General features: G+C 44.1%; 1 protein-coding gene and 1 long non-coding RNA gene across 2 annotated transcripts; one reads left to right on the forward strand and one right to left on the reverse strand.

Annotated features, from left to right (window-relative positions):
* Positions 1–966: 966 nt before the first annotated feature.
* Positions 967–7,020, reverse strand: LOC115391599 (deoxyribodipyrimidine photo-lyase). The gene is made up of 9 exons (XM_030095877.1): positions 6,719–7,020; positions 3,917–4,490; positions 3,488–3,799; positions 3,222–3,394; positions 3,058–3,142; positions 2,687–2,919; positions 2,338–2,532; positions 2,023–2,248; positions 967–1,835 (listed from the first exon to the last, which is right to left on the reverse strand). The coding sequence occupies exons 1-9, from the start codon at positions 6,938–6,940 to the stop codon at positions 1,291–1,293; spliced, it is 2,565 nt and encodes an 854-aa protein (XP_029951737.1). The 5' UTR covers positions 6,941–7,020; the 3' UTR covers positions 967–1,290.
* A 3,973-nt stretch (positions 7,021–10,993) lies between these two features.
* Positions 10,994–14,400, forward strand: LOC115392142 (uncharacterized). The gene is made up of 2 exons (XR_003931822.1): positions 10,994–11,093; positions 11,286–14,400. It is a non-coding gene; the product is annotated as an uncharacterized LOC115392142 (long non-coding RNA).
* The last annotated feature ends 803 nt before the right edge of the window (positions 14,401–15,203 follow it).

A 15,203-nucleotide genomic window follows, 5' to 3' on the forward strand; every position in this document is an offset into this window, starting at 1 on the left:
ACGTTCTCAGTTCTCCTGGTTCTCTTGTCAAAAACATGAACGGTTCAGCAAAACCACATGGTTCACCTGTTAAAGATCACGTCTCTTCCCAAACAGTTCACTCCGATGGCAAAACTACATTTCTTTCTTGAACAAATGGTCAATTCCCTCAAAATACTTTGCCCTTTTGGCATCGTGTGAGCACTGACAGTCAGAATGTTTACCGTAGATATTTTGTCATTAAGGGCGGAGAGCCACTGAAATATCCCTCATCTACCTTTCTGTCTGAGCCCAGTCCTTCAGTCAAAATGTTTGCTGTGATAGTTTTTATCTTCTTCTTTGGGTTGTGTAGCTAACAGAAAATATATTGTAAAAGAAAATGAAGAAAAAAAGAATTTTACAGCAAGAAGAACCTTCAAGTTTTGATTCACACATTTGGAAGGATGAGGAAATTTATATTTTTTATTCACAAATAAAGTAGCTTACATCCATCAGAGTTCAATATACTGTAAAAATAAACGCAAAGAAACCAAGAAAAAAAAGGGAAAATTTTATGTAGTCCAATGAACTGTAAATGAAGCTGGAGTTTCACTGCTCACTTCTTCACTGGTCCCCCTCCTCACCCTCCTGACTGTCTCATGCAAACAGATTAATGTCTGGTCTTCATGGTATTGAAGTGTGTTCTTGACTAATTTGATAACTGAACAGATGATTTTGCAGGTGGTGACTGATGCGATGACGTAATGCCGATATGTTTTGGAGAGAACAACAATTAGACTGAGGATCGATCAGTCAGTTTAGATCAACATGATATATTCACTTGGAAATTGTGCTAAATCTATCCTTACTGTGCTTAATCATTTGAAAAGATGTTCAGAGACATCGAGACATGTGCTAAGACATTTCCATTGTGATGAAATGAGTGAGAAATGCCGTTCTGTTGTGAGCAGTTACAGAGTAGTTTGGAGATTTGTCCATGTTGTTTTGAGAATGCAGTTTCGGTTTCAAGAAATGAGCCAAACCAGTGGATAAAAACTTTAATGCAAAACCATTCCAGGCACCTTTAATTCAGCAACGTGTAAATATACAAAAGGAATTCACCCTGTACCAAAGTTAACACTGGCAAAGTTGAGCCTGTGTTTTTTGACCTCATCAATACCTGAGAATATACTGATTAATTAAACTCCAACTCCTGAGGAGCATTAACCGAACATCCTTTCAACTTTCTTCCTTTCTAGTTCCCAAATCATGTAACATTGTAAACATTTGCATTTTACAGCCCGTTACCACAACAAGCTGTTTGTCTCCGGGTTACTTCAGTGAAGCTACTGCCCCTCCTGGAACTATGGAGAACTTGTCCTTGGCCGTGGGGGTCCGCCTGGCCCTGCCTCGGGGGGCAGCCAGCAGAGGGAGCCCTTCCATTCTGCGCTGATTGTTCTCCAGCCTCTCCCTCCTCTGGGCTCCCTCAAACATCACGCTGGCGGTGAAGTCCCTCTCGTTAAGGAAGGCGATGGTCTCGTCCCTCTTGCGACTCACATATCCCTTCAGGACGGCGTTGTAAGGGTTCGATGCGGCGTCCGCGTCCGGATCTTCCTGCTGGTGCTTGAATTCCATGCGCGTGATGACGGGCAACAGGAACTCCTTCCCTTCTGTCACCACGCCGCCATGCCTGTGTGACAGTCCCAGAGCTTCTGAGACGAGGCGTGGGGGCAAGGGCACCAGGTCGCAGCCTGACCGCTTGTCCACGTACTCTCCAAACTGTTTGCGCACTAGTGCGACGTCTTGGAGCGACTGACTCCTTCGCTCCTCGAGGTCCAGAATGATCCGCTCAGGGTACGTCTGGCCAAACACCACACCTGAACAGGAGAGAGTTCTGCGTCAAGCTACAGAAATGTATTCTTTGTTTTGTGAGTCTAAGGCACTTAAAGAACTCTTTTCTTAATACTTTCCAGAAACTTGTTGCTCACTCTTTGATGCAGTGCAACAAAACAAGCAAGATGGAATCAGGAAGGAGTTGACGGAGCTGAACCTGAGACTCCTCACCTGCACGTCGCAGCATGGATGCAGGACATTTCCAAGGCTTGTGAACGAGCTCATCAGGCAGACCTGCCAGCTCAGGACACCATTTCTTAACGTAGCTGCCGTTGGGGTCGCAGGTCATCGCAGCGTCGACGGGGTGCATGACGAAGTTCCAGTGGTCCAGACCACACATGCCCCCATTCTGCCACATCATGGCGTCGATGGCAACATCTGCATCCACCAGGGTGTCCTGAGAACATGAAAAATGTTGGCGCTTGTCACTACATGTTGCATGGTTCATGATGTCCACTAGAGGGCCTGCATGCCGGCATGTCTCACCTGGAACCAGCGGTAGCCCTCCTGCCAAGGCAGATGCAGATAAGCAATGAGAAAAGACGCCACCACGTGTCTCATGTAGTTGTTCATCCAGCCTGTCAGCCACAGCTGCCTCATGGCGGCGTCGACCAGAGGGTAGCCGGTTCGACCTCGCTGCCATGCTTTGAGGTGGCCGCGATCGCTGCTCCACCGCAGAGCCTGCGAATCCCACACTTTGTTAATGAGCTTTGTTCATCATAATGCGCAATGACATTTTAATTACAGATGAATAAAGTATGGAAGATAATTAGAAAATGTTTAATGTTATGGTACATCTTACTATTAGATAAGCATGTCTATAGCCAATTATAACCTTGTATGGAGGCCTGAGGGACTCCCAGGGGAGGTCAGGAAAGAGGGTTAACTGCCAGTAAGCCAAATCCCTCCACGCCAGTTTGCGCTGAAATTTTGGTGGTCGACAGCGCGCTCCTTTGGCGTCCCACAAGAGCCATCGTGGGCTGAGCTGACCGAAGTGGAGGTAGGGAGACAGGCAGCTGGTGTTGGGGGCGTCTGCCCTGCCGGACTCTTTCTCATACCTGTACACTCCTATAAATGACACAAAAAGCATCTAGTTTAACAAGAACAATTTAACTATTAACAAGGTTTCAATCAAAGTCGATCAAGCAACATATCAGAAGACAAAAAATAAATAAATCAAGGTTAAGCATTTGTGAGGTGTCTTACCGTCGTGAAGAAAGGCGTCCAACCGTGCATGTGCTCCTTCCTCACTAAAATCCCAGGACTTCCGAATGTTAGCTGCCCAGTCAATCTGAACAGAAAATAAAAGTGAGACCTACATGATCTAATAGTCGAGGGCCTCCCTGCACTGCTGTGTTGTGGTGACTGACCGTTGTGCCGTCCTTCCTGCGAGGCATGCGCGCCAGCTCCAGTGTGTCCAGAGCGACACCCTGAGGCCAGTGGGCAGGTGTGGGCAGTGAAGCAGGAGGGTCCAGGGGAACCCCGACGGGAGAACCTGGATTCTGTTTGCAGCAGCTCATGAAGTGAGACACCGAACCAATTCCTGCACGACAGATTAAACAAGACATTTACATCGAAAATGTTACGGTTTGATTGCAGTGTTCATTTCAAGAACCCTGAAATCAAGATGACTGACCTCGGAGGCCGACACCCTCAGTGCTGACCGAATAAGGGTCTCTGAGGCAGTAAGAGTGGAACAACCGGCATTCAACCCCTTCCTTCTGCAGAGCTGACGCCACCGCGTCGTCCCTCTCCTTCAGCCAGGGCTCATACAAGGCATTGGCCAGCACTGTCTGCGCTCCAGTCTCCTTTACCAGTTTCTTAAGAATACGCAGAGACGACCCAGCTTCATGTGATTCTCCATTGGCCTTGAAGAAGACAAGACGGGTGCCAATGCCCTCCAGAGATGTACGAAAATGAGATAAAGCCTGATGGAGCCAGTATTTACCTGTTGAAAAATTAGAAGGAATAAATAGACAACAGGTTATCAGAGTGTTTTTGACAAGTATTGTGGTGATTTTACAGCTTTGACTCCTCAAAACCACTAATTCCTTCATAAACTTACACGCTCCCCCCATAGCCACAGTAATTCCTGGACCCTCCTCCTCCTCAGGGCTCCAGATGAAGACAGGGATGACAGGCGCACCGAGCTCCAACGACCCAATCAGAGCCGGGTTGTCACAAAGCCGCAAATCTCTTCTGAACCACAGCAGCACCGGCGGTGACGCCGATGGAGAACTGGGCAAACCCACAAGCTGCTGGCCAGCCCCTTTTTGCCGCTGCCTCCTCCTCCTGGAGCGTTTTGCTTTTTGCGATTCATTCAGATCTCCCTCTCTGGTCATTTGCTCATCTTCTCCTGCCTTATTTTCCTTTGGATTTTGTGTCTGTGATGGGCTCTTGTTGCTCTGGCCGCTGGTCTGTGCCGGACAAGTGTTTCTTCCACTGCCAAGTCCATCTGCAAGCTGGGTGCATTTGTTTTCAATCGACTTTGGCTCTGAAACGGGCTGAGGATAAGAGACACAACTGTTCCTTTTTCCAGGCCACATAACTTGTGATTCTTGGCTTGAGGTTGACAGCTGCTGATTGTCGCTTTCCAGTCGAGAAAGAGCCAGAGCAAGTTCCAGTTCATCCTCCTCGGTCTGCAAGTGAATGATAAAAATCAATTACTCCTGCTGTTAGAAGAAAAAGGTTTAGTAATTAAGTTGCTTCAGTTCTCACTGGTAGGAAACTAATATTCAAAATCAAACACAGAGAACAAAAAATTAATATCGGCAATCCTTTTGAGATTATGCACAATGGAAAATCAGTCTCTCTTTCTTTAACGAGGTGTATATTGAAGTCCTTTTGAAAAGACCAACAACTGTTTAGTTTTTTGAGCTCATTGGATAATTAGAAAGGAGCTTCAATACTCTATGGGGTTTTTCTTGTTTTTGAAATGACCTAGGTTTTTCCTGGAATGACTTCTCCAACTTGTTAGACACCTCTCCTTTGTTTTCTGCTCCATGCCTAACGTGCTCAAATTTCAGTAGGTATACTTCTGCTCTCCCATTCTATGGACTACTGGACCCGGTGTTTGGTCAACAGCTGAAACAACTGATATAATTGATGGCATTTGTATATATTATGGCTTCTGTTATATTTAAAAATTTATCGAGTCAAATCTTTTCTTCTTTTAGATTTCTGTTATTATTCTTTGCACTGTGAATTATTCTTATGCTTTATTTGCACCTTTCATCGCCGTTTTGCACCCCCTGTAATATTAACAAGCCTCTGTTACTGTAAATTTCTCCGTGGTAAAATCAATAAAATCTATTCTATTCCATTCTATTCACTCACAGTATACAGTAGCTTAGATGCTGAACATTCTTATGAAGGCAGCTTTACTTCCATAACAGTATTCTCTGCTGAGACCTCAGTGTTGTGCTATGTACTTTATTTTTTACTAAAACTTACAAAAGTATAAAATAAAAATAATGGGACATAAATTTGCAAATTTATTTACTTTTGCAGAAAAAAAAGTATTGTTGGACTTTACAAAGTCTACAAAGTCACCCTGCAGGTCAGATTAAACCCTCTTGTGGGCTGGTTGTGGCACCTCACAAGAAGATATTGTATATACACAGTCCACTCTTGGTTCTGTGGGGAGTTTGAATGTTTTCCTTGTGCTTTATTTTTTTTCTGAGTATCCCAATTGTGCCACAATCCTAAGACTTCAAAATCTACAGTGGCATAGATGTGAAAGTAAGTTCCTGATGCAGACAAGACCATCACAGGAAATACAAATATCCTAAAATAACTGTTGATAATGCATTCTAAATTTGCATTTATTTTGATGGTGACGGCATTACTTTATATTTCATGATTGTTGAATTACAATGAACAGAAAAGAAAACAAGGACACAAAAACACAACAAACTGACTGATACAGGCATAGTTGCTTATCTAAATCAACTCACGTGTTGCTTTTTAATGAGAAAAGTATTATTTTAGGCATTTCCTGGCTTGATGACTGAACTTCCGGTTAGTCTTGCCAAATGCTAAGAGGAAAAATCCAGACGCTTTAATTTGTCATACCTTAGTGCAGAAGATGAAGTTGGCCTTTAAAATAATTTTCTTAATAGAATTGGTGTTTTCCAATATTCTTCTATCAACTAAGTTAATTTATTCAAAGCAGAACTGCATGAAAACCAGCCAGAGGTCCAATCAACCAGAGTAAGTCTGTGAAAAACAATTGTTCAATATTTATTTTTGTATTTATCTAGCAAGCCAATATTTTGTAACAAACCTTTAGACAACAGTGAATGTGTAGAATGTCAATTTAAATGAGAGCCTGTATCCATGCTGCTAATATCTAAGTGAAGCTAATTTAGCCGAACTTTACACAACCACCTTATGTTACTGTAATATGTTTATTCCAAAGAGACAGACGGGCGTTGTGTTTATAAGGAAATACATGTTGAACTGCGACTATCGAGGAGCTAATTATTCAGTACAGGTCAAATAAAATTGTGGTAAAAACTTGATTAAAGACTAATTTCAAAGGTGAACTTTTTTTTTTTTTGTGGACTGGGGCTCATTTTAAAGACAATACCTTGTGGATAACCGCATTTAGTTAGAAGACAGAATGATTTGAAAGAAGTGAACTCATCTTAGAAGAACCTTTAAAACAGGAGTGTAACTAAATTCACTAAATTCACTAAACTAAATTTCAATTTTTAGGAAGAGGGATTCTCTTTTGTTCACAAGACAATATAATGAAGACAATCACGAATTATGCATGGTGACATAACTGAAAAGTGTAGGCAATTTTAACCATTTAAACTTTTACCCGCTACAGGTGTAGTAAATCGTGCACAGAGCTACTGACCTTGGAGAAATACTCCTGGTAGATGGAGGTGAGGGTGGCGTGCAGACCGCGGTTGGAGGTGGACAGAGGCCGGATGATGACCGGGAACTGCGACCGGGTCTCCTGGTGCCCCATCAGGGACACACACAAGGCAAAGAACCCCTCCGGATCCTCTCGGCCCACCAGCACCTCCCTCAGCATGTCCCTGACCACGGGCTGGACGGAAGTCACCGAGGGACTCATCCTCCAGGCGAAAGGTGACTTTAAAGCTGTCTGTAATGCTAAATCTCAAGTATTCATCTCACTTGGAAGAGAAGACAGATCTTCACTGCCGGTTACCAAACAACAGCTGATTTCAAGTTACACAAGCCATGTGTCAGTGTTTTGTAACAAGTATATGTAATATGAAAACTCCACCAGTAGGTGGCGCACAAACCTAATAAGTTACATGCAAGAATCAAGAGAAGCCCATTGCTGTTTTTTGCACAGCATGGTGGGAGAACAGATGGGATCCCCTGTTTACATTTAATTGATTAGACAACATATTAAAGCAATATAGACTCAATAAACGCAACGGGGAGGCCGCTTTTGGGTTTCCCTCTGTGTTTTATCCTCACATTTACAGCACCATTGTCATTGTTCCTCTGCTCGGTCATTCCTGTCAAGTTTAAGACTTCATGATCTAGGTCCTGAAAAACGAAATCCTATGAAGTGGAAATCTTTAGATCAACATGAACTAATGTAAAATGTGAGAAAGAAGAGTCACGTCGGCCTAAAGGTAATCCTCCTATGATTTTTGCATAGCTTTCATCTTGACAGGAATGTGATGCTTTTCAAGTGCATCCTGTGATGTTAGGCTGAAAAACAAAGCCAGGAGACAGTGAACGCAGCAGTGCATTTTTAATCAAGGTCCGTATTCACGCTGTTGAAGGGTTGCTAAGTAATTGATTTTTTTTAATGAGACCGTGAATAAGCTTTTGAATGTTCACAGCAGGGGACAAAGATTTGTGACATTTGTAGACCAAACTATAAAATGCATTGTATAGTTCACAAGCACCACTTGTGACAAAGTGTTGGCGGAATTATGCACGCCTTTATTTTAGTTTTTTGTTCAAGTAGTCCTCCAAATTGCGGCTTGAGCCTTCGAATGCAAGGACATACAGTCTCAGTTATTCAGACTAACATGTGAAAAGTAGTCAGAGTGTATGAAGGCAATATGTGTTGAGAGCTGTGGTATGCGAAGAGAGCAGGACAGAAAGAGAGGGAGAGAGAGAGATTGAGAGAGAGAGAGAATCAATAGTGTTTAGACAGAAAAGTGGAGTCTAAGTGTGTGATCAATAGAGAGCAGAGAGGAGAGATTAGCTGCTTTTCTCTCTCAAACTAACACTGACAAATTGGTGAATTGGTGTATCGGCCCTTGGGCTAAACGGATTGACCTGCTGTTTCCATGTTCTACCGTGTACTGTCAATAAAGATCTGTGTTCATTGTGGCTCTCAATGAAGAGAGTGAATGAAGCACCGGAGAGGGAGAAGAGTGGCCAGGAAGTAAGTGGAATGGAGAAGCGGAAAGGTGGTAAAGCAAAGCAAAGCAAAGCAAAGCGCTGCCCGCGTAGCTTTGATGCCCACAAAATGTGTACACCTCTGTGTCATTAACACTTGCGTGCACTCACATGTGCATCCTCGTGCACACTGTTATAAAACCATAATAACATCTCCTGGAAAATTAATGGAAAGACAGATTAAAAACTAAGTGAGGAGAAACGGGCCACTGGTGTAGCTATTTGCAACTCATAAATCATTCTGACACACCCACGCGCGTGTAGACACATGCATAGATGCACACACACGTACACACACACGTACTGTAATTAACCACAGGCTATTTACTCTCTCCTGCTGTAAATTAGACATGCAGACACAGTTATTACATTAGGGGGATCTGCCATGCAGAATGCTAACAGGAGGAGGAGGGGACACTCAAACACACAACAACCGGCTCATACAAACATAAACACACACATACGTGTACACAAGAAAGAGGGTATGGAAGAATCATCGACTGACGGGAGTGAAAATGAAGCTGCAGCACAGAGAATAGGGGCCCCCAGCTCTTTGTTCCCTGCTGCATTTCATTATCTGAAACGCCAGCCAACACACACAAACACACACACACACACACACACACGCGTGCACACACACAAAAATGCACCTCCCCCTTCCCTAAAGCTGTCTGCTTCCACTCCATGTACACAGCACAAAAAGAGAGGAAAATAGAGATACTGCGTCAGTTCCATTCATTGGCATGTGGACTCGGTCATGACGAGCGTGTCTGCCTGGTCATCCTGTAGCAAACCAGTCGACAAAGAGCTGCTCCGAGTTGACCAGCTCCTTTTAACCTTCTCTCACATTAAAGCTCTCCTTTCCATAAATTCCTTTTAATCTGAACAATAAGAGATGAGGACTTGATTAAAGCAGGTATTGATACTCTGTCTTGGGTAGCTCGCCTCCATTTAGTTCATCTGAAGTTCTTTTTTTTTTGTTTTGTTTTTTCTTTTTCTGGCAGTCCCACTGTTTGTGTGTGTGTGTCCTCTGGTTCCCCCTGCCTCCCTCACCCCTCTCTGTCCCTCTGTTTTCCCACGGTGATCGATAGCTCATTACAATCATTGACTGCGGCTCATCAGCACCTGTTAAGGTCTGGAGAGACAGAAAAGGTGCATGTGCGTCTGAGTGTGTGCGATGGAAGCTTATGGATAAATAGAAAGATTGATTCTGAATGAGTCAGGGGTGAAGTTTGACATTTCAATGGTTATTTTCTGATAGACATCCATTTGCTGCGGGCGTCTAGTTTGTTGTCGCTTTATGGTCCATGGTCTTGGGGAACATCTTATTATGCAACTCACGTGGGTACCATGGTTTGTTGCTATGGTGATTGCCAAGGGAGCCAGAGTATTATAGGTGTTTATCCTAGACAGGAGCAGGGCTACTCTCCTTCTATGAGGATATTCTTCAATATACCCCACAGCTTGAATCACACATTATGATCCACATTGAGACAAAAAAAAAAATAAAATGAAACACAGTTCTATGTGGTTGTGATCTGGTGCATGGATTATTCAGTATTCATATTCCTGGAAGTAAGACCTTGTTCAAACACTCAGATGTTGGTTTAATGCGTCACTGCAGGGTTTGTTTTTGGAGGGGACAGGCTGCGAGTCGAAAGAAGCAAACAGAGGAAAAGAAAGACTCCGAGACACAATGAAAACTACAGATTGTGCCTAAAGGCAAGAAAAAAAAAAGACAAAAAAGATACAAAATTGAAGACATAATCGTTGGACCTCAAGAAGATCCTGTTGGAATTGTTCACAGGATGTGGTCCTATACAAAAAGGAAAATTGGCATAAGGCTGTGAAGTTGCATAAAAGAGGGGATAAACTCAGTGAGTACAATAGAGGACTGAACAGAGAACAAGTCGCTCAGTCCATGCATAAATTACACACATCATTTACATATTCATTATGTTTTGTGTTCTAATGAGAGTATTTGCTTAATAGCTCCAACACCACTGGCAGCTTTTGTTTGACACAAGAGAATTTAAAGAGATGGGGAGGGGGAGAAAAACAAAGGAGCAAGGGTCATCTTGGTAAAAAAAAAAAAAAAAGAAGAAAGGATGAGGTCACTAGTACACAATCAATTTTACTTTTATCGAATCCGTCATATTATTGTGTACTAAGTGCATGAATAAGTGCAACCTGCTCAAGGCTCTAATAAATGGGAAATGAAGCGCATGTGATGGGGGTTGGTAAAAGTTAATTAAAACAACAGAAGCTTTCTCCAAACTCAGGGCGCTCTTCGTCCTTCTCCTCCTGTCTCGGTGGGATAGGTAACCGCTGCTGTAATTACACATGCAGGGCAGTCGTTGCGAGCATTCCTTCAGGTGCCACACAAGTCATCCTAATGACAACCTCCCATCTGCTTGATGCCTTTAAGAAGCGAAAAGTCAACAAATGCGCCGGGAAAGTAAAGTAAGCGATGCAGCTTTGTACGCAAACGAGGTAAACGATTTAAAAAAAAAAAAGTGAATGAGTTAAATAAGGGCAAGAGAGAGGGATGGAAATGTAGAGACAGGGGGAAGGGCAACAGAGAGATGAGCTACAAATGAGAGCGATGGCGGTGGCAGGTTGGCACGGTGCCATCCAGTCAGGACTTGAGCGGGGGCGGGCATGGGCATGGGCAAAGGGGCGAGGAGCATAAGACTGAAAGAGGAAGAGAAACAGACCTCCATACTGCTACCATGATGCCACCTTGGCACAGGCATAGCTGGCTGTGACGAACAAGAGACTGGGCACAGAAAAAGAAGATCTGAACAACATCAGAGGATAGCAGTGCGTAGAAGTAGGTAAGATGCCATCAGACACAAGGTGACTTGGAATAAGATGGATAAAGTGTATGTTAGCGTTGAAGATAAGATTAGATGTTGCTTTTAAACTGTAAGATATAACTCCACGGCGAGCATCCGTCTTGTGAAGGGAAAACAGCGGCGGGCAGTCTCACATTTTCTGACTTTTCTCTCTGTATTTGCCAATCGCAGCGTGCCAGCGAACGGGCAGCGTGCCAGTTTGTACTCGTGGCACACCCGAAGCGGAGAAATCGGATGGCGGGGAACTGTCATAGTCAAAGACAACGGAACTCACCTCCGAGGATTTGCTACTAATCACCATTTGTTTGCCCGGACAAAGCCAAGACAAAGTGCCCGGGCAACGGTTGCCAGTGATTCTGTGATGGCATCCTTTGTGGGCCAGCGAGGGCACGAGGAGGAAGATGGCACGCTGCCAAGACAACATAATACACACATTTGTAAACAAAAACCTCCATACGGCGAGCAAAAGCTTTCTGGTGCCCTGAATGTTTTCGGCGATGGCATCCCCTCAAGGGAGAGGCGAGAAACACAGATGGCACCATGCCAAACACAAACAGCGAAGCGTTCACGGGCGCCATCCGAAGCGATGCGAAAACTTGGTAAACGGAGACACAAAATAGTCGTAAAAAGGTTAAAACTATTGCCACAGATGGAGCCGTGGCAGGAGTACGGGACAAAAAATCGCTTCGTCGATGCCAACTCAGCTCAGTGCCAACTGCTGCTGCACTGAAACAGAGGCTGCTGCCCAATTCAAAGAACTGAGACAAGGGATTGTACCATTCTGCTATGGAGAGGAAGACCATGCACAGAAGGAATAATGAGCAAAATGAATAAAGGATGTACGGGAACAGAAAATGAGGAATTTCGTGCTTAACGAAGAACAGTGGGAGTGGGTGGACAAGGATGATGAAGAGCCTTTTCCTGCACTTGCACACCTGGGATGTTCTTAAAGGGATATCCCCTCACGCCGCTGCGTGTTAAAGGGAGGGATGTGTTGGCATCATCTCCAGGGTGTCAAGCTGTGTTTCTCTATTGCCAGTCAGGGAGGGTGCTGCAGTCGTCAGGGGCGGGCAACTGTCTGGGCATCTCATCTGCAGCTAATTAACAGCCACACACTAATTCTAACAGCCGATCATAATTAGCGATTTAATCGCTCCTCAACGCTTTTCTCCCCCCTAAATTGAGCCTCCTATTTGGACACGTGCGGATAAGCTAAGGAACGCCGGATCCCCCCGCCCCTCCTCCTCCTCGTCCTTCTTTCCTTCATCCTTGGCTCCAGACTCCAGTGGGATCTTAATTAAGCCTGGGCTTCATTATGCAAATGGAGTACAATAAACGACAGCAGAGGTGGAGCTGGATACAGACTAAAACGGAACAGTGGGAGGGGAGCGCTGGAATTGGAAAATGAAGAGATGTTGGAAGGTTACCAAAAGCTTGGATATGATGTTACTGCATCGCAATAGGTGTATATTGTTGTAACATGTGTCCTCCTTGTGTCACGACCACGCTCGGTGCGTGAGAACCAACGCTTGTGCTCTGATGCTACATCTCTGCTGCCACTGGGAAAACTTCTCCGAAATAACACTGGATATGCAGAATGTCATCTCTGCACAAAGAGAAATTCATAAGGGATTGGTGACAATGAACCTTTTTAATATCACCAGTTGGCTGTTGTCGTGGATACGAAGAAAGATGGTAGCGATAGGGAGTGGGAAAAGAGGCAGACAGAAACACTGACAGTGGCAGCAGCATGGCAGCTAATGTCATCTCAGTTTAATCATCGCATAGGATCATGGGGTTCATGAAAATTCATTTGCATATCATTAAATGAAGAGAGGTTATTTGGTGCGGGTAGCCAAAATAGGATTGGATGAAGAAGGGAAAAAAAAAAAGGAAAACGGAGCGACTCATTATTAAACAGCAATGTTTTATAGTCTGCCAGCCGATTCATTTAATTTGGGCGTAATTAAAATGTGTCAGACTCAATCAATCATTCCTACAGGGATGCTATCAATGTCTCAGTCTGAAAAAAGACTAATCAGAGGATATGCAGTCGGACATCTTCCAATAACAATTTGATTGCTTTAGTCTACTTTGAGCTTGACCAATCAACTTTTCTTCTTTTTTTTTTTTTTTACCTCAATTATCTGAAGGTGTATGTCAAAACATCCTGTTTAACTTGTGTGTTGGGTCAAGACATGTCTGTCTCTGACAGGTGGCGATGCCACTCTGCGTTAGTCAGTAAGAGGCGAGCTCTCGCTGTCTTTTTGACCTCAGTATTAAGCTGCCCACGTATTACTAAGATGTCTACGTACGTGCGTGCGTGTGTGCATTTCTCATTTGCATAAGTGATGTAATTAGACCACCCTTTCACATGCAGATCAGTTTGACAACATGGCAATCATTCTAACACACACACACACACCAGACACACACACACACCAGACACACACACGACAACGCACGCTTGCTGCCGTGACCACCCCCATATCATGGGGAGTCTGTTGTCTGTGAGCAGAGAGTGTAAAGATTAACATAATCCAGCTAATAAGTGTGAGTAATATTCACACAGTGACGCGTGGCGTAGACACTGTCCTGCTGATGCGTATTTGTATCTCATTATAGATGTAAAGTACTGTGGCCGCCAGTGGGTCGGGAGGGGTTACTCGGGAAGGGGATACATTGTGGGTGGGGGATGGTGAGAGGTCACAAAGTGTTGGCCTGAATGAAGAGACGCCGAAAAATAGCAATAACCAGCAGTTTTGAAGTTATTCACATCATAATAGCAGGGAAATGTAATGTAATGTGATAATATAGAGAGAAATCACTGAGGAAAGCCCTGTAACCAGGGTGTGGAGATTGGCAAAGAGTGCCTTTTTATGTCTAAAAAAATCAGCAATGTAGTTCAATAGTTTTTGTCTTTTTGTTTACTAAACTGGGAAGGCTCAGAGAGTCAGTTTTTGCAGCAGAATGTAGGAATTATAAATAGAGTGTATTTGCGCTTGCAGGCTAGCTCTGCCACATGATTGATTAGGATGGTGTGACGACCATTAAAAAGTCATTTAAAAGATGGATAGGGACCACATTTCCAAATAAAAACCACTTTATACCTGATGAAGTGCTGAACAAACTCTCCTTCAAAGACATTTACTGATTGCTCTCGAGGTATGAGCAAGTGTAATGTAGGAAGTACCCATGAACTGAGTGGAGCTCTGCATCAGGAGCGGAATACTCCAAAAGCAGTCATCTGCACACAGTCAGTGATGAAGCTTATATTTAAAAAAAATATATTATATTAGATATGTTTTTTTTTGTCTTTTCTGGACAAAGTGTAATCTGTGTGCATGTATTCAAAGACATACAAATAAACACTCCGGGGCCAGCCCATTCACACAACCGACACACACCATCACCCCGATACAGACTGACACAGTGACATACACACACATACACACTGATTGAAATGTATCTGATAGCGCAGCATCGCTTCGGCTGAATCCTTATCCTCAGAGACAGAGGTGTGTCTAAATGTGCGAATGTATTTCAGCTCTGTCTCTTTAACTCAGGGCTCCGCCACAGCAGCATGCTTTGGGATTCATGCATAAACATGAGCTGGCCTTTCAGCTCTCTCCTCACATAACCAATCTAAATCTAAATGAGCCCCCACTACAGATACACCAGCAGGCAATGACATTACACCCCCCCAGCCCGAGCCCAACCCCCCACTCTACCCTACTACCCCCAGCGACACATATACACCAGCAGGCAATAATTTCACGCCATCCCTCAAAGCCCCCCCACCCAACCCGCTCTCCACACACACACTCTCGTACCCCCTTTTTGCCGCAACCCCACCAGCTGCACAGTACTCATTTGATTAAGAGGGGGAGGACAGGGAGAAGGAGAAATGGTGGGGGATCACTTTATCAGGATGACTTTCTAAGATGGCTATCATCAGCTACAAAGCTACCGCCAGCCCTCTACAGTGTTTACTTTGCTATTGTTCTCCACATGTATCTGTGTGCCTCTTTTCTGAGAACATAACAGTTTCACTGTGATGTTTTCCACCGTCCGTCGCATTTCTGCGCG

This window comes from Salarias fasciatus, chromosome 7, assembly GCF_902148845.1.
Source record: "Salarias fasciatus chromosome 7, fSalaFa1.1, whole genome shotgun sequence".
Taxonomy (NCBI): Eukaryota; Metazoa; Chordata; class Actinopteri; order Blenniiformes; family Blenniidae; genus Salarias; species Salarias fasciatus.